Source organism: Spermophilus citellus, assembly GCF_964194105.1.
Source record: "Spermophilus citellus genome assembly, chromosome: 7".
NCBI lineage: Eukaryota > Metazoa > Chordata > Mammalia > Rodentia > Sciuridae > Spermophilus > Spermophilus citellus.
The window spans coordinates 152,635,599-152,655,658 of NC_138188.1; the positions used below are offsets into that span (position 1 = coordinate 152,635,599).

Here is a 20,060-nt window from a genome sequence, read left to right on the forward strand (position 1 = left end):
TTTGGTCCTTCTGATCTATCCATGCACTTTGAAGATACAGGTCATTCCTACAGTGGCAAGGCATTTGAAAGAGTGAATGCTAATTCTTTTTGGTATTTTTAAAAATTTATTCTTTTTAATTATATATGACAGTAGAATGTATTTTTTTATTTGTTCTATTTAGTTCTCCATGATAGCAGAATGCATTTTGATTTATTGTAAACAAATGGAGCACCACTTTTCATTCCTCTTTCTGTACACAATGTAGAGTCACACCACACATACAGTCATACATGTACCTAGGGCAATGATGTTCATCTCATTCTACCATCGCTCTTACCCCCATGTCCCCTCCCCTTTTCTCCCTCCCCTTTGCCCCCATTCCCCCATTCTTCCCACAACTGCACCCCGCCCCATTGTGGATCAGCCTCCACTTATCAGAGAGAACATTTGGCCTGGGTCAAATGGCGGTTCCATTCAAAGTTTTCTGAGGAATCTCCATATTGCTTTCCAGAGTGGTTGCGCCAATTTCCAGTCCAACCAGTGATGTATGAGAGGACCTTTTCCCCTACATCTTCCCCAACATTTATTGTTGCTTGTATTCTTTTAAATTTTTTGTTCTAATTAGTTATATATGACAGAATGTACTTTGATATATCATACATAAATGAAGTGTAACGTCTCATTCTTTTGGTTGTACATGATATAGAATTGCACCAGTTTTGTAGTTATATAATGCACGTAGGATAATAATGTTCAATTCATTCTACAGTCCTTTTTACCTCCATACCCCCTCCTCTCCCTTTCCTCACCTCTACCTAATTCAAAATAAGTATTCTTTTCTAGCATCCCCTACCTTATTTTGAATTATCATCCACATATCAGAGGGAACATTCTACCTTTGGTTTTTTGTTTTGTTTTGTTTTGTTTTGAGTGGGGGGGTTGGCTTATTTCACTTAGCATGATATTGTCCAGTTCCATCCATGTACGGGCAAATGACATCATTTCATTTTTACTTATGGCTGAGTAATCTTCCATTGTATAAATGCACCACATTTTCTTCATCCATTTATTTGTTGAAACCAGCTAGGTTGGTTCCACAGCTTAGCCCTTGTGAACTGAGCTGCTATAATCAATGATGTGGTTGTGTAACTGCAGTATGTTGTTTTTAAGTCCTTTGGGTATAAACTGAGGAGAGAAAGAGCTACCTCAAATGCGGTTCCATTCAGAAGTTTTTGAGAAATCTCCATACCACTTTCTATAATTGTTGCACCAATTTGCAGTCCCACCAGCAATGCATGAGTGTACTTTTCCCCCTACATCCTTGCCAACATTTATTGTTGCTTATGTTCTTGATAATTGCCTTTCTGACTGGAGTGAGATGAAATCTTAAGATTTAAGGTTCTGATTTGCATTTCTCTAATTGCTAGAGATGTTGAACACTTTTTCATATAGTTGTCAATCGTATTTTTTCTTCTGTGAAAAGAATGAAAAGAAATTGTCTGTACAGTTCCTTAGCCCATTTATTGATTGGGTAATTTGGTTATTTTGGTGTTAATATTTTTGAATTCTTTACATATCCTAGAGATTAATGCTTTATCTGAGGTTCATGCAGTAAAGATTTTTCTCCCATTCAGTAAGCTCTTCTTTAACATTCTTGTTTTCTTTGCAATGAAGAAGTTTTTTTAGTTTGGTATCATTCTATTTATTGATTCTTGATTTTACTTCTTGCACTTTTGTTGTCTTGTTGAGGAATGGTTCTTAAGCCAATATGATGGAGATGTGGACCCACTTTTAATTCTAGTGGATACCCAGGTCCTTGATCCACTTTGCATTGGATTTTGTGCAAGGTGAGAGAGAGGATATGATTTCAATTTATTACGTATGTATTTCCAATTTTCCCAGCACCATTTGCTACAGAGGCTACCTTTTCTCCAATGTATGTTTATGGCACCATTCTCTAGTATGAGACAGCATGTATTTATGTGGATTCGTCTCTGTGTCTTCTCTTCTATACCATTGGTTTTCATGTCTATTTTGGTGCCAATACTATGCCATTTTTGTTACTATTTCTCTGTAGTTTAATTTAAGGTCTGGTATTGTGATGCCTCCTGCTTCATTTTTCTTGCAAAGGATTGCTTTTGGCTATTTTAGGTCTCTTATTTTTCCAAATGAATTTTATACTGCTTTTTCAATTTGTATGAAAAATGTCATCAGAATCTTAATAGGAATTACATTAAAAATGTATAGCATTTTTGGTAGCACAGCCATTTCAACAATATTAATGCTGCATATCCAATAACATGGAAGATCTTTCTATCTTCTAAGGTCTTCTTAAATTTCTGTCTTTAGAGTTCTTTAGTTTTTATTATAGAAGTCTTTCACAGCTTATGTTAGATTGATTCCCAAATATTTCATATTTTGAAGCTATAGTGAATGGCATAGGTTTTCTAATTTCTCTTTCAGTTGATTCATCACTGATGTATATGAACACAACTGATTTATTGATATTAATTTTATATCCTGCTAATTTGCTGAGTTCTAGAGATTTTCTAGTGGAGCATTTTGGGTCTTATAAATACAGAATCGTGTCATCAGCAAATATAGATTGTTGCAGTTCTTCTTTTTTATTTGTATCCCTTTAATTTCTTTCTTCCGTTTAATTGTTCTGGCTAGTGTTTCCAGGACTGTGTTGAATAGAAGTGGTGAAAGAGGGCATCCCTGTCTTGTTCCTGGTTTTAGAAGGAATGCTTTCAATTTTTCTCCATTTAGAATGATGTTGGCCTTGGGTTTAGTATATATTGCTTTTACAATGTTGAAGTATGTCCCCAATATCCCTAGTTTTTCTAGTGTTTTGAACATGAATGGATGCTATATTTTGTCAAATGTTTTTTCTCCATCTACTGTGATAAACATGTGATCTATGTCTTTAAGTCTATTGATGACATGAATTATGTTTATCGATACCCCTATATTTAACCAACCTTGCTTCCCTATAATGAACCCCACTTGATCATGAAACACTATCTTTTTAATATGTTTCTGTATGCAGTTTGTAAATATTTTATTAAGAATCCTTCACCTATGATCATTAGGGATATTGGTTTGAAACTTTATTTTATGATGTATCTTTTTCCAGTTTTGGCATTGGTGTGATTCTAGCTTCATAAGATGATTTTGGAAGCATGTCCTCCTTTTCTATTTCATGCAATAAATTTGATAAATATTGGGTGTTTTTTTTTGGGGGGGGTCTTCTTTGTAGGTCTGGTATAACCTGGCTGAAAATCTATCTGGTCCTGGGCTCTTTTTTCTGGGTAGAATTTTGATGTCATATTAAATTTCATTGCTTGAAATTGATCTAATTAATTTTTCTATATCTTCCTGATTCAGTTTGGGCAGGTCATTTGTCTCTAGAAATTTGTTGATGTCATCAAGATTTGCTATTTTATTAGCATATAAATTTGCAAAATAGTTTATGATTATCAACTACATTTCTTTAGTGTCCATTGTGATATTTACTTTTTCACTGTGAACTTTTGAAATTTGAGTTTTCTCTGTCATTCTCTTCATTAGTTTTGCTAAGGGTTTATCAATTCTATTCATGATTCAAAGAACAAACTTTTATTTTGTCAATTTTTGAATTATTTCTTTTGTTTTATTTTCACTGATTTCATCTCTAGTTTTAATTTATTTCCTGTCTTCTACTGCTTTGGGTGTTGATTTGTTCTTCTTTTGAAAGCATGAATGTGATAGTTTTAATAGTAAGGGGTGAGGATAGAGCACCCAACTTACCTTAGGGGGCTTTACACCTGTAATTATAACCTTTGTTATGGATGAAAAAAAACTATGAAACAAATGTTGAACTATAAACAACAATTTAATTAGAAGAAAAATGAGAAAAGAAAGAATGAAGAAAGTAAATCTCATCTTCCATTAAAGGATGGAAACAACAAAAAATATATAAAAATGAAATACCTACTTTCATAATTTATATGGTACTATATAATCATAAGTATTCAATTAACTATATGTAGAATGATACATGGCATTAAAAATGCAGCAAGAATGTCATTTTAAAGGCCCATAAACAGATCATGGAATCCTGACACAGGAAGAAAATCATATCAGTTATGAGGCTTGTTTTTGCAATAATTCAAGATATTTATGACATTGTCTGTGGCACATGAGTGAGATAATATGACTATGCAATGCCTGTGGTTTTCCCCACCCAACACCAAGGGTGTATAAAAGGCCACTGGCAGATAGTGACACCCAGACTCAAGACACCTACATCCTGATCCTGAACTGGACACTCCACTCCTGACAGCATGAGCTGCTACTATGGCAACTACTATGGTGGGCTGGGCTACGGCTCTGGTGGCCTAGGCTGTGGCTATGGCTGTGGCTATGGTGGCTATGGTGGCTATGGTGGCCTAGGCTATGGCTATGGTGGCTATGGTGGCTATGGTTATGGATGCTGCCGCCCACTCTGCTACAGAAGATGCTGGTCCTATGGCTTCTACTGAGGCATTTCCTCGGCTGCTGAGCCTATTGGCTGTCAGGTCCTGTCTCACTGGAATCATCTCCAATCTTCTTCGCATGAGAAATGCTTGAATATCTTCAACACTGCGAACTATATACCAAATTATCTGAAATAAATGACTGAGATTAGCTACCAGTTTCAATTCACCTTATTTCTTCATGGTGTAGTAGTTTGAAGAAATGTTTTTTTTTCTTTGATCATTATAACACTATGTAAAATGTGATCAAATTTGAATGTCAACTTCTGTTTAGAAAGTCCATATTATTAAATAAACTATTTCGTAAGAAATGTGACTCTGTTGCAATTGTTTTTATTTCCCTATCATTATAAAATGCAATTTGTGTATTTGGATGTGATTTGTGATGTGAGTGGTGTTTTTATAGAAATGGGACAGAAAGAAGGAGTATGCCATAATTATTTTGGAGTCGTATGTGGTCCAATAATTAACAGTACAAAAATAATTATGTCTAAGTGATCATAAAAATCTGTTTTTATAAATGTTTTTCATTTCTCCTAAAATAATCTTTTGTTTATAAGTTTTTTAAATGGTATTTAATACAATGATGCATGTGTATAACATAAGATCATTTGAAACTTTTTGCATTTAATGTTTTGGGTCATTTGCACCACTACTGGTTGGATTTTATCATCTACATCTCTGCCTCTGTGAAAAGTACCTCAAATTAATGGTGTGTGTGTCTGTGTGTGTGCGTGTGCTTGTGAGTACAGTTAAGGATAGATATATGTATGTAAATAAGTCTATATAAATATCTCTATCTACACATCAATATTTATCTCTGTATTTATTTCTATACCCATATCTTTAATTGTATCTACATGTCCCCTCTAAACAATGACTAAGGAATCATTTTCAAAATGTGTACATTAATAAAGATATTATGGATTATCATTAAGGCAACTAGTTAGTTTTTCAAAATATATAAATCTATTCTCTTTATAAGATATTAGCTACTGTATATCAAGATAAATTTATCAAAAACAGGAGCTATTTTCTAAGTATCAAATTAGCATTAGGTTATTTTCTTTTTCACCCCCAAATCTGGTCTTCATCAAATATATATGACTTCACTGTATAATTATTCCCCAGAATCAAATTCTTTTTACTTCTTAAGTTAGTTATGCTTCACTTGGAAAACAGACTGACAGCATTAAGTACAAGAAAATGCTGATGGAAGAAGTAATAAAAAAAAAAAAGGGGTGAATATTCTGAAGATGGTGAAAATGAAAGTTCTAGAAACCAGTCGAGGTGGTACTGGGACAAAGCTTTACCAGCTAAATTCTGAGTCTACTTTTAATATTTCAGGGCTGGTAAACCATAGTTGGAGACATACAAAGACACAATCTGACAAGAATGAAGTGGGAGTATCACAGTGAGCCTGCATAAAGACTAAAGGAGAACTAGAGGCACCTGACCTTCAACCCCCCCTCCCATCAGCAGCCAAAACAAAACCTGTCTAGCCAGCGCTGGGGGAGGGGCAAGCAGAAAAAATCAAAACCATAGAGTGCCGGGGATCCCAAAAGCCAATGGTGTGACCCCGGAGATCCAGGCTGTCTGATTCGCGTGGCCTGCCCCGCGGCTACAGAAGGCATGGGGCCGCAGAGAAGGGATTAACTGGTAAGCAGGGAGATAAGTGGCTGCGACACGGTGGTATCCCAACAGCCAAGCCCGCACTGACCCCCGGGCTGAGTTCGGGATTGCAGACGGGGAAGGAAGCGGTACAGCCCCATCCCCCACAAGGGACACTCCACTAAGGCAACCAGCGGCCACCATCTTGGAGAGCTGAAGTATCCACCGCCACTCTCCGACAGATTGCAACAACAAAACAGGAGAAACCAAGACTAGCAGGAGAAACCAGGAGACTAGAGGCAAGGCCCTCGCGACTGGGCAGCTGTAAACTGCAGGCCCGCCAGCGACAGTTCACCCACTGCCCGCGTAACTGGGCGGTAGGAGAACGCCCACCCGCTGGCGACTGATCACCTGCCCGCGGCCTGTGATACTGGGTGGCTGGAGACTGCCCGCCTGCCGTGACCGGAAGCTGAAACCAAACAGAGACAGTCCAGTCACACTCCCCCATTAGGGCACCCCGGCAAGGAGACTGGGGCCCGTCATAGCAGAGTAGTGTCGTCACTGGAGCTCGGACGTCAGAATTCCTTCCCAGCGGAATCCACGTTAGCAGGCATAGTTTAACAAAACAAAGGAGAGACATCAGAGTAATACAGAAACAAAACAAATCTATAGAAGAGAGCAGAAACACGACAATCAAAAAGAGCTGGAAAGTAACGTGGACAACATGAGAAAACAAGGGAAAAAAGGATTACAAACAATGCAAGACAACTCAATTCTACAGGAGGACATAGAAACATCAGAAACAGGGATAGGGAAAGAACTCAAGGCATACCTAACTTGAATGGAAAGGAATATTAGAGAAGACATGAGACAGCAAGTCCAAGAAATAAAAGTATATTTTGAAAATGAATTAAACAAACAAATTCAAATAGCAAAGAACGAGCTCTACCAGGAGATAGAGATCTTAAAAAAAAATCAAACAATAATCCTAGAATTACAGGAAACTATAAACCAAATTAAAAACTCAAACGAGAATATTACAAATAGACTTGATCAAGTAGAAGTCAGAACATCAGATAATGAAGACAAGGTTTATCAACTTGAAAAGAATATAGTCAACACAGAAAAGATGCTTAAATCCCACGAGCAATCTATTCAAGAGATATGGGATGTCATAAAAAAACCAAATCTGAGAGTCATAGGGATAGAAGAAGGCACAGAGATTCAAACCAAAGGAATGGACAGCATATTAAATGAAATAATTCTAGAAAACTTCCCAGAGATGAAAGATGGAATGGATTGCCAAATCCTGGAAGCCTACAGGACCCCAAACATTCAAAACCATAATAGACCAACTCCAAGACATATAATTATGAAGATAGCCAACGTACAGAACAAGGAGAGAATATTAAAAGCTACGAGAGAAAAGAGGCAGATTACATTCAGGGGTAAACCAATTAGGTTAACGACTGATTTCTCATCACAAACTTTGAAAGCGAGAAGATCCTGGAATAATGTATTTCAAATGCTGAAAAATAATGGATTCCACCCAAGAATACTATATCCAGCAAAATTGAGCTTCAAATTTGACAATGAAATTAAAATCTTTCACGATAAACAAAAGCTAAAAGAATTTGAAGCAAGAAAACCAGCTCTGGAAAGCATTTTGAACAAAACACTACAAGAAGAGGAATTGAAAAATAGTGCCCAAAACTAACAGCAGGAGGTATCTCAGTAAAGGGGGAGGAAAATAACCAAAAAGTAAAACCAGCCAAACTAAAATAAATAAATAAAGAAACATGACTGGAAGTACAAATCATATCTAAATTGTAACCTTACATGTTAATGGCCTAAACTCACCAATCAAGAGACATAGGCTAGTAACCTGGATCAAAAAAAAAAAAAAAACAAATCCAACAATATGCTGCCTTCAGGAGACTCATATGACAGGAAAAGACATACACAGGCTGAAGGTAAAAGGTTGGGAAAAATCATACCACTCACATGGCCCTCGGAAGCAAGCAGGAGTGGCCATACTCATATCGAATAAAATCAACTTCAAACCTAAGTTAATCAAGAAGGATAAAGAAGGTCACTATATACTGTTAAAAGGAACCATCCACCAACAAGACATAACAATCATCAATTTGTATGCACCAAACAATGGAGCTACAACGTTCATAAAACAAACTCTCCTCAAGTTCAAGAGTCAAATAGACCACAACACAATAATTATGGGTGACTTCAACACACCGCTCTCGCCATTAGACAGATCCTCTAGACAAAAGCTGAATAAAGAAACTATAGAACTCAACAGCACAATTAATAACCTAGACTTAACCGACATATATAGAATGTATCAACCATCATCAAGTGGATACACGTTCTTCTCAGCAGCACATGGATCCTACTCAAAGATAGACCATATATTATGCCATAAGGCAACTCTTAATAAATATAAAGGCGTGGAGATAATACCATGCACCATATCTGATCATAATGGAATGAAATTGGAAATCAATGATAAAAGAAGGAAGGAAAAATCCTACATCACATGGAAAATGAACAATATGTTATTGAATGATCAATGGGTAATAGAAGACATAAAGGAGGAGATGAAAAAATTCTTAGAATCAAATGATAACACAGACACAACATACCGGAATCTATGGGACACAATGAAAGCAGTTTTAAGAGGGAAATTCATTTCTTGGAGTTCTTTCCTCAAAAAAAGAAAAAAACAACAAATAAATGAACTCACATTACACCTCAAAAACCTATAAAAGGAAGAGCAAAACAACAGCAAATGTAGTAGAAGACAAGAAATAATTAAAATTAGAGCAGAAATCAACGAAATTGAAACAAAAGAAACCATTGAAAAAATTGATAAAACTAAAAGTTGGTTCTTTGAAAAAATAAATAAGATAGACAAGCCCTTAGCCATGCTAACGAAAAGAAGAAGAGAGAGAACTCAAATTACTAACATACGGGATGAAAAAGGCAATATCACAACAGACACTACAGAAATACAAAGATAATTAGAAAGTATTTTGAAACCCTATATTCCAATAAAATAGAAGATAATGGAGATATCGATAAATTTCATAAGGCATATGATTTGCCCAGATTGAGACAGGAAGACACACACAATTTAAACAGACCAATAACAAAAGAAGAAATAGAAGAAGCCATCAAAAGACTACCAACCAAGAAAAGCCCTGGACCAGATGGGTATACAGCGGAGTTCTACAAAACCTTCAAAGAAGAATTAATACCAATACTTTTCAAGCTATTTCAAGAAATAGAAAAAGAAGGAGCTCTTCCAAATTCATTCTATGAGGCCAACATCACTTTGATCCCAAAACCAGACAAAGATACTTCAAAGAAAGAAAACTACAGACCAATATCTCTAATGAACTTGGATGCAAAAATTCTCAATAAAATTCTAGCGAATCGAATACAAAAACATATCAGAAAACTTGTGCACCATGATCAAGTAGGATTCATTCCTGGGATGCAAGGATGGTTCAATATACGGAAATCAATAAATGCTATTCACCACATCAATAGACTTAAAGACAAGAACCACATGATCATCTCGATGGATGCAGAAAAAGCATTTGACAAAGTACAGCATCCCTTTATGTTCAAAACACTAGAAAAACTAGGGATAACAGGAACTTACCTCAACATTGTAAAAGCTATATATGCTAAACCTCAGGCTAGCATCATCCTAAACGGAGAAAAACTGAAGGCATTTCCTCTAAAATCTGGAACAAGACAGGGATGCCCTCTATCACCACTTCTATTCAATTTAGTTCTCGAAGTACTAGCCAGAGCAATTAGACAGACAAAAGAAATTAAAGGCATAAAAATAGGAAAAGAAGAAATTAAACTATCGCTATTTGCAGATGACATGATAATATACTTAACAGACCCAAAAGAGTCTACAAAGAAGCTGCTAGAGTTAATAAATGAATTCAGCAAAGTGGCAGGTTATAAAATCAACTCGCATAAATCAAAGGCATTCCTGTATATCAGCAACAAAACCTCTGAAATGGAGATAAGCAAAACCACTCCATTCACAATATCCTCAAAGAAAATAAGATACTTGGGAATCAACCTAACAAAAGAGGTGAAAGATTTATACAATGAAAACTACAGAACCCTAAAGAGAGAGATAGAAGAAGATCTCAGAAGATGGAAAAATGTACCCTGTTCATGGATAGGCAGAACTAACATCATCAAAATGGCGATATTACCCAAAGTTCTCTACAGGCTTAATGCGATGCCAATAAAAATCCCAACAGCATTTCTTGTAGAAATAGATAAAGCAATCTTGAAATTCATATGGAAAAACAAAAGACCCAGAATAGCAAAAGCAATTCTAAGCAGGAAGTGTGAATCTGGAGGTATAGCGATACCAGAGGTCAAACTGTACTACAAAGCAATAGTAACAAAAACAGCATGGTACTGGTACCAAAACAGGCAGGTGGACCAATGGTACAGAATAAAAGACACAGAGACTAATCCACAAAGTTACAACTATCTTATATTTGATAAAGTGGCTAAAAGCATGCAATGGAGGAAGGATAGCATCTTCAACAAATGGTGCTGGGAAAATTGGAAATCCATATGCAACAAAATGAAATTGAATCCCTTTCTCTCGCCATCCACAAAAATTAACTCAAAATGGATCAGGGAGCTATATATCAAATCAGAGACACTGCGTCTGATAGAAGAAAAAGTTGGCTACGATCTACATATTGTGGGGTCGGGCTCCAAATTTCTTAATAGGACACCCATAGCCCAAGAGTTAACAACAAGAATAAACAAATGGGACTTACTTAAACTAAAAAGTTTTTTCTCAGCAAGAGAAACAATAAAAGAGGTAAATAGAGAGCCTACATCCTGGGAACAAATTTTTACCCCCCACACCTCCGATAGAGCCCTAATATCCAGAATGTACAAAGAACTCAAAAAATTAAACAATAAGATAACAAATAACCCAATTAACAAATGGGCCAAGGACCTGAACAGACACTTCTCAGAGGAGGACATACAATCAATCAACAAGTACATGAAAAAATGCTCACCATCTCTAGCAGTCAGAGAAATGCAAATCAAAACCACCCTAAGATACCATCTCACTCCAGTAATATTGGCAGCCATTATGAAGTCAAACAACAATAAGTGTTGGCGGGGATGTGGGGAAAAGGGTACACTTGTACACTGCTGGTGGGGCTGCAAAATGGTGAGGCCAATTTGGAAAGCAGTATGGAGATTCCTGGGAAAGCTGGGAATGGATCCACCATTTGACCCAGCTATCGCACTTCTCGGACTATTCCCTGAGGACCTTAAAAAAGCGCTCTATAGGGATACGGCTGCATCAATGATTATAGCAGCACAATTCACAATAGCTAGACTGTGGAACCAATCTAGATGCCCCTCAATAGATGAACGGATAAAAAAAAGGTGGCATCTATACACAATGGAGTATTATGCAGCACTAAGAAATGACAAAATCATAGAATTTGCAGGGTAATGGATGGCATTAGAGCAGATTATGCTAAGCGAAGCTAGCCAAGCCCTAAAAAACAAATGCCAAATGTCTGCTTTGATATAAAGAGAACAACTAAGAACAGAACAGGAAGGAAGAGCATGAGGAAAAGACTACAGTAAACAAAGACGAATGGGGGGAGACAAACGGAGAGAGAAGGGAAAGCACATGGAAATAGTAGGAGACCTTCAATGATACATAGAATTATAAGAGGTTATGAGGGGCAAGGGGGAGGGAAAAAAAGGGAGAGAATTGAACAACAGCAGGGGAGGTAGAGAGGGAAGATGGGAGGGGAGGGGAGGGGAGGGGAGATAGTAGGGGATAGGAAATGTAGCAGAATACAGCAGTCACTAATATGGCATTATGTAAAAATGTGAATATGTAACAGATGTGATTCTGCAATCTGTATTTGGGGTGAAAATGAGAGTTCAAAACACAATTTGAGTCAAATGTATGAAAGATGATATATCATGAGCTATGTAATGCTTTAAATAATCAATAAAAAAAAAGAATGAAGTGGGAGAATACTGACTAAAATAGAGCCAGGTTTCTCCTTGACATATTTTAGAAACTGTAAGTCACAGGGGTTCCTTTCCTAAGCAAAATCATTTCAAATGAGATCTAAAAATATAGAGAACTGTGTTCATAACAACATGATGAGAAAATCATCACTAGAATTTAAAAAAGAATATCCTTAACAGAGGAGACAAATGAGCATTCACTACAGACTAGACCAATTGAGGTAAGTGGATCTCAAAATTTAGAGCCTTACTTTTTGCATTAATCCTTGTTTAAATTGGGCCAGTCAGACCATTTCTTTCTTTTTCTTTTTCTTTTCTTTTCTTTTTTTTTTTTTTTTTTTGAGAGAGAGAGAGAGAGAGAGAGAGAGAGAGAGAGAGAGAGAGAATTTTTTAATATTTACTTTTTAGTTTTCTGCATACACAGGATCTTTATTTGTATGTGGTGCTGAGGATCCAACCCAGCGCCCCACGCATGCCAGGAGACCGCGCTACCGCTTGAGCCACATCCCCAATACATCTGTATTGATATTGATATCTATGTTTGTATCTGTATCTATATCTCCTCCCTAAAAGATAACTGAAAACTTTATCATATTGAACATATGTGCACTAATAATGGCATTATGGATTATAACCATAACAACTAAATTGTATTTCAAAACATATAAACTTATTTTTGTATTTAGGAAAAATTAGCAAGTACGTATAGCAAGATAATTTATCAAAACCATGAGCTACTTTCCAAGTATCAAAACAGCTTTAGGGTATTTTATTTTTCATCTCAAAATCCGGTCTTATCCAATGTACACAGCTACATAGGCTAATTTACTTTATAATCAAATTCTTTGGTTATGTTTCGCTTGGGATACAGACTGACAGCATTAAATGGAACGGCTGGTGGGTGGGGAAAGTAAGAAATAATGGGGTGAATATTCTGAGGACAGAGAAATTTGGTGAAGGTGAGAAGTTGGCAGGCCTAGGAGCCAGGCAAGATTGTGCCGTGACAGAGAGTAGCAGAATTCAAAGTCCACTTGTAATTTTTCAAGCCTGGTAAACCATATTTTGAGACATACAAAGAGACAATCTGACAGAATGTACTGGGAAAATACTGACTGGAGCCAGGTTTCTCCTTGAGATATTTTAGAAATTGGAAGCCACAGGGCTCCATTTCCTAAGACACAAAACCGAATCATTTCAAATGAGTTTGAAAGATAATAAAAACTGTGTTTGTATCAAGACAATGATAATATCATCACTAGAAGACTAACAGAAGATTAAAATGTTTAACAGAAGGATACAAAAGGCATCATTTATAGACAAGACCAAAAGAAGTAAGTGGACCCTAACCAAAATTCAGAGCCTAATTTTACATCAGTCCTTGTTTGAATTGGGCCAGTCACACATTTTCTAATAGTCCAAGAGCAATACCAGTAACAGCAACACTAGTTTATAAGGTAAAATATAGTATTGCTCTGGATCCTCTAAAATTTTCATAGAAAATGTTGAATTTATGGACTGTCTTGGAAATGTGCAAAAGAAGCAAGAGATAACATCAGCCACAACTGGAACTTGTACCAAAACTGGAAAAATGAACCAATCATCAAATTAAAATTGAAGTTATTTTTCTAAAAAGCAAATTAACAATATAGTAAATTATTTAACAAATTTTCCTTTAGAAAAGTATTGTAATATGCCTATTACTAAATGCATCAATCCTGCTTAAGAAACTTGATTTATTGGTCAGTTTCAAAAAATAAAATATTTGCTATCTTTTTTTTGTCAACACACAATACAATGACTTAAAATTTATTGGCATATGGTTTATGAAAAATAAATATCAATTGGTAGGTAAAAGACACAAGCATATCTATGTGAATTTCTCTCAGAAGTCTCAAGGATCTACACGAGAACCTTGGAAAAAGCAGGTTTTCATCATGTGTATGTTCCTGTGACTCTTTTCAGTGCTCAGTGACAGCAAGGAGAAGAACTGGTGAGAGTTGTGAGTCAGAGGACTTTTGAGTTCAGCAAAATTAAAATCAGACTGAAGTCTCCTTACCAGTTCCTCCAATGTCTGCATTAAGACTGGTGGAACATAATTTAGATTTGTCTCTGACTAGCTAAGGTGTTGTTCTATCTTCTTATAATAGGTTTAGTATATTTGTTATTAATTGAATTTTAATAAATTTATAAATTATTGATAAGGAAACAAAAAAATTGTTCCATGACTGATTATCCTTGTTTATATCAATATTTAACCATCAGCTAAAATTTGAGGAAGCAAAGAAGGAGCTCATGGTTCATTTGGTTCCTCTGTTCTATCCATGCACTTTTACAGAAACATGACATTCCCACATCTTCATGGCATTTTAAAGAGTAAATGTGACAACTATTATAAAACATGAGGAATTGAGATTATAGCATCCAACTTACCTTAGGGTGCTTTAGCATTTGTAACATTCGTGGTGGATGAAAAAGGGAATCATGGAGAAAATGTGGTTTCTAAATAAAACATGAACATGTGTTTTTTGAAAGTTGGAAATATAAATTAAAAATGAGTTCAAAGAAAAAAAATGAAAATAAAGTAGGAAGGAAGGATGGAAGGAAGGAAGGAAATTCTTCTATTAAGAATGGATGAAACAAAACAATAATCCCAGTGAAATACCTACTTTCATAATTTACACAGTACTACATAATCATATCATAGGTACACAATTAAGTATATACAAAAAGAGACAAGCATTCAAAATAGACCAAGAATTTCATTTTAAAGGCCCATAAATGAATTGCAGAATCCTGATGTAGGAGCAAAATTATCTCAGTTATGAGGCTTGTTTTGCAATAAGTAAAGATATTCATGATGTTGTCTGAGGCACATGAGTGAGATAATGTGACCATGCACTGCCTGTGGTTTTCCCTACCCAGCACCCATGGCATATAAAAGGCAGGTGGCAGACAGTGACATCCAGACTCAAGACACCTACATCCTGATCCTGAACTGAACACTCCACTCCTGACAGCATGAGCTGCTACTATGGCAACTACTGTGGTGGGCTGGGCTATGGCTATGGTGGCCTAGGCTGTGGCTATGGCTGTGGCTATGGTGGCTGTGGCTATGGTGGCCTAGGCTATGGCTATGGTGGCTATGGTGGCTATGGTTATGGATGCTGGCGCCCACTCTGCTACAGAAGATACTATTCCTATGGCTTCTACTGAGGCATTTCCTCAGCTGCTGAGCCTACTGGCTGTCACATCCTGTCTTACAGGAATCATCTCCAACTTTCTTCACATGTTAAATGTCTTCAAAAATACCAACTCCAAACTCTCAGAAAAATGAATGAAATCAGCACACCTGTTTTAATTCATCCTTAACTTTTGATTGTGTAATTGTTAAAGAAACGCTTTCATTTAACACTTTCATTTAATAATTACCTTTATAACACTATGAAAATTGTGATCAGATTTGAATCTCAATATGTAAACAATACATATTATAAAATAAATTGTATTTCACTGGAAACATTGCTGTCTTACAATTCTATTGAAATGTGTCCATTTGTGTGTGTGAGTGTGCTTGTGATTAGTCTTATGTGTTGTTCATAGAAATGGTAGAGAGAGAGAGAGAGAGAGACAAAGAGTGCAAGAGAATCTTAGAGTTACTTTGTGGTCATTAGGAGTTTAAATTAATGTACAAATAATAAGTCTTTCAGGGATAATACAAATTCTATTTTATTTATCTTTTCATATCTTCTAAAATTACCCTTTGATTGTAAGCTTTTTAAAATGGGTATAATATACAATAGATTTTATACAACATTAGATCATTTAAAAATCTTTGTATTTACAGATTGGTGTCATTTGCACATCAGTGGTGAGAATATATCATCTATAGCTTAGCCTCAGTGAAAGTATGTCAAATTAAATGTGTGTATACAATAGCACATAGATGTTTAGATGGGTGTATTTATATGTATAGATATGTGTATGTAAACATGTATACATAAGTATATATGAACATCTATCTTTATCAATATCTTGATATCTATATCTGTATTTGTAACTACTGCTCCTCCCTAAAACATAACTGCAGACTTTATCATATTGAAAATGTGTACAATAAAATGACATAATGTATTATCATCATTGCAACTCAATAGTATTTCAAAATAAATAATAATTTCTTCTCTTTAGGAAAAATTGGGTACCATGAATAGTAAGATAAATTAATCAAACCATGAGCTGTTTCCTCAGTATCAAATTAGCAGTAGTTTATTTTCATTTTTATTCCACAGTTGAGTGAGTCTTCATCAAATGAACATGACTCCATATGCTAATTTTCTCAGAATCAAATTCTTTGCACACTTAAAGCCATTATGTTTCACTTGGGAAACAAACTGACAGAATTAAGTGCAAGGAAATGCTAGTGGGGAAACAAGGAATAAGGGGAGAACATTCTGAAGATGGAGAATATGAGTGAAGGGGTGAAATTGGCCATTCTAGGAGCCAGGCAGGATGGTGTGGTGATACAGAGTGACCAGCAGAATTTTGAGTCCATTAATTTTTCAGGACTGACAAACCATAGTTGGAAACATACAAAGACACAGTCTGACAAGAATGTGCTTGGAGAATACTGAACTTAACAGAGCCAGGTTTGTCCTTGCAATATTGTAGAAATTGGAAGTCACAGGGGGCCATTTCCTAAGACACAAAGCAGAATCATTTCAAATGAGATTAAAAAATAATAAAAACGGTGTTCCTATCAAGGTGATGAGAAAATCATCACTAGAATTAAGAAGAACCATCTTTATCAGAGGAGACAAAAGAGCATCCACTGCAGTCTAGACCAAAAGAGGTAAATGGACCCTAACCAATATTCAGAGCTTAATTTTCCATTAATCCTTGTTTTAATTGGATCACTCAGACATTTTCTAACAGTTCAAGAACAGTGGCAACAATACAATTCTCTAAGATTAAATATAATATTGTTCTGAATCTTCTAGAATTTTAATAGACAAGTTTGAACTCATGGACTCCCATGGAAATATGCACAAAAAGCAACAGATAATAAAAGCCACATATTGGAACTTGTACTAAACTTGTATAAATGAACCAGGAATTAAATTAAAATTCTAGTTTGCTTTTAAAAAGGCAAATGAATAAAACAGTAAATTATTTAACAAATTTAGTTTCAGTGAAGCAATATAATATAACTAATACTAAATATACTAAACCTGCTGAAGAAACATGATTTATAGTCCAATTATAAAAGGAAGAAAACTTGAATTCTTGTCTTGTTTTTTGTAACACACAATACAAAATAATACTGAAAGTATTATTGGCACATTGTCAATGAAAAATAAACGTCAACGGGTAGCTGAAAGAAGCTAGCAGACCTATGAATTTCTCTCAGAAGTCACAAGTGATTTGAATGAGAACCTAAGGGCGATGGAAAGCAAGTTTTTGACATATCTATGCACCTGTGCAAATTTTCAGGGTGCAGTGATAGCAAGGAGCAGAACTGGCAGAATTTGTGAATCAGAGGACTTTTGGGTTCCGCAAATATAAAATCAGTGTGGAAGCTCCTTCCTTCTTACCAATTCTCCAACTGATAAAGATGGTTCTTCTTAATTCTAGTGATGATTTTCTCATCACCTTGATAGGAACACCGTTTTTATTATTTTTTAATCTCATATGAAAGGATTCTGCTTTGTGTCTTAGGAAATGGCCCCCTGTAACTTCCAAGAATGATGGAACATAATTTAGACTTTTCTATGTCTCAGATGTTGATCTATTCTCTTATAACAGGTCTAATTTATTTTATGTAAATTGAACTTTATAGAATAATTAACTATTGATATTCAAGCAAAAACATCTTTGCAAGAGTGAGTATCCAGTTTCCACCAATACTTCATCATAAGCTAAAAATTGAGGAAGCAAATACGGAGTACATGGCTCATTGGGGCCCTCTGTTCTGTCCATGCACTTTTTTAAAGATATTTTTTAGATTGTCGATGGACTTTCATTTTATTAATTTATTTATATGTGGTGCTGAGAATCGAACCCAGTGCATCAAACATGCTAAGCAAGCTCTCTACCACTGAGTCACAACCACAGCCCTATCCATGCACTTTTTAAAAGACATGCCAATCCTGTACCTCCATGGTATTTCAAAGAATGAATGTGACACTTATTACAAAACACTAAGAGTTGAGGTTGGAGCATCAAATTTTACTTTTCAGTGCTTTACTCTTATATCTGTTATCATCATTTGGGATGAAAAAGGGAACCATGGAGCAAATGTGGTTTATAACTGGAAAATTAACATGTGTTTTCTAGAAAGCTTGAAATATAAATTAATGATAATTTCAAAGAAGAAGAGAAAAGAAGGAGAAGAGAGGAATCAAAGGAAGGAAGGAAGGAAGGTAGGCAGGGAGGAAGGAAGGAAGGAAAACCTCATATTCTATTCAAGAATGGAAACAAAACAAAAATCAAATTGAAATACCTGTTTTCATAACTTACATGGTCCTCCATAATCATATCATAGGTATTCAATTAACTATATACAGAATAACATTTGGCATTCAAAATAGAACAGGAATTTCATCTTAAAAAGTCCATGAATAGATCATGAAATCCTGACATAGGAACAAAATTATTTCAGTTATGAGGCTTGTTTTTGCAATAAATCAAGATACTCATGACGTTGTCTGAGGCACATGAGTGAGATAATGTGACCATGCACTGTCTGTGGTTTTCCCTACCCAGCACCCATGGCATATAAAAGGCAGGTGGCAGACAGTGACATCCAGACTCAAGACACCTACATCCTGATCCTGAACTGAACACTCCACTCCTGACAGCATGAGCTGCTACTATGGCAACTACTGTGGTGGGCTGGGCTATGGCTATGGTGGCCTAGGCTGTGGCTATGGCTGTGGCTATGGTGGCTGTGGCTATGGTGGCCTAGGCTATGGCTATGGTGGCTATGGTGGCTATGGTTATGGATGCTGCCGCCCACTCTGCTACAGAAGATGCTGGTCCTATGGCTTCTACTGAGAAATATCCTTAGCTGTTGAGCTTACTGGCTGTCACATCCTGTCTTACAGGAATCATCTCCAACTTTCTTCACATGAAAAATGTTAAATGCTTTCAACATACCTACTATACACCAAAGCGTCTGAGAAAAATGAATGAAATGAAATCAACTACCTGATTCATCCTTATCTCTTGATTTGTGTGATTGGAAAAATGTTTATTCTTGATAATTACACAGTGTGTGTAATGTGATGAAATTTTTCAACTTCTAAGTTAAATGTCCTTATATTAAATAAAGTGTTGCATTGGAAATATTACATTGATACACTTGTTTTTATTTGTCTCCCTCAGTGAAACATGTCTATTTGTGCAATTGGATGTGATTAATCAGGTGCAGGGGTTTAATGGAAATATGAGAGAGAAAAAAAGTATGACATATCTTTTCTGTGGTCAGTAGGGATCCAAAAATTAATATTGCATGGGTATTACTTCTAAAAGATCATACACCACCTGTTTTTATATATATATATGTCTCTTCATATCTTCTAAAATCACCCTTTGTAAGTTTTTTAGATGGTTTTTTTATATACAATAATGTGAGAATATGAGATCATTTTAAAATCTTTATTTTAAAGTTTTGTGTTGTTTATCTTGCCAGTGGTTACATTATATCATCTATAGCTCTGTCTCTGTGAAAGTGTCTCAGAGTAATTGTTTGCACTTTTTACAGTGGTGAATAAAAGTGTATATCTATATCTATCTATCTATCTATATGTAGGTCTATATATAGATATAGATATGCATAGATATATGTATGTACACATGTATGTATACCCA

General features: G+C 35.7%; 4 protein-coding genes across 4 annotated transcripts in view; all 4 read left to right on the top strand.

The window, feature by feature from the left end:
• Positions 1-20,060, top strand: part of LOC308653424 (uncharacterized protein) — a gene marked incomplete at both ends in the record, with an annotated part of 99,173 nt that overhangs the window by 72,605 nt on the left and 6,508 nt on the right. The window lies entirely within an intron of this gene.
• Positions 4,308-4,505, top strand: LOC308653576 (uncharacterized protein; the record flags this gene model as incomplete). Its single annotated transcript, XM_081302195.1, has 1 exon — positions 4,308-4,505. One exon carries the CDS (start codon positions 4,308-4,310, stop codon positions 4,503-4,505), a length of 198 nt encoding a protein of 65 aa, XP_081158321.1.
• On the top strand, positions 15,210-15,404 carry LOC308653580 (uncharacterized protein; the record flags this gene model as incomplete). The annotated part of the gene is made up of 1 exon (XM_081302199.1): positions 15,210-15,404. The coding sequence occupies one exon, from the start codon at positions 15,210-15,212 to the stop codon at positions 15,402-15,404; it is 195 nt and encodes a 64-aa protein (XP_081158325.1).
• Positions 19,050-19,244, top strand: LOC308653579 (keratin-associated protein 20-2-like; the record flags this gene model as incomplete). The annotated part of the gene is made up of 1 exon (XM_081302198.1): positions 19,050-19,244. The coding sequence occupies one exon, from the start codon at positions 19,050-19,052 to the stop codon at positions 19,242-19,244; it is 195 nt and encodes a 64-aa protein (XP_081158324.1).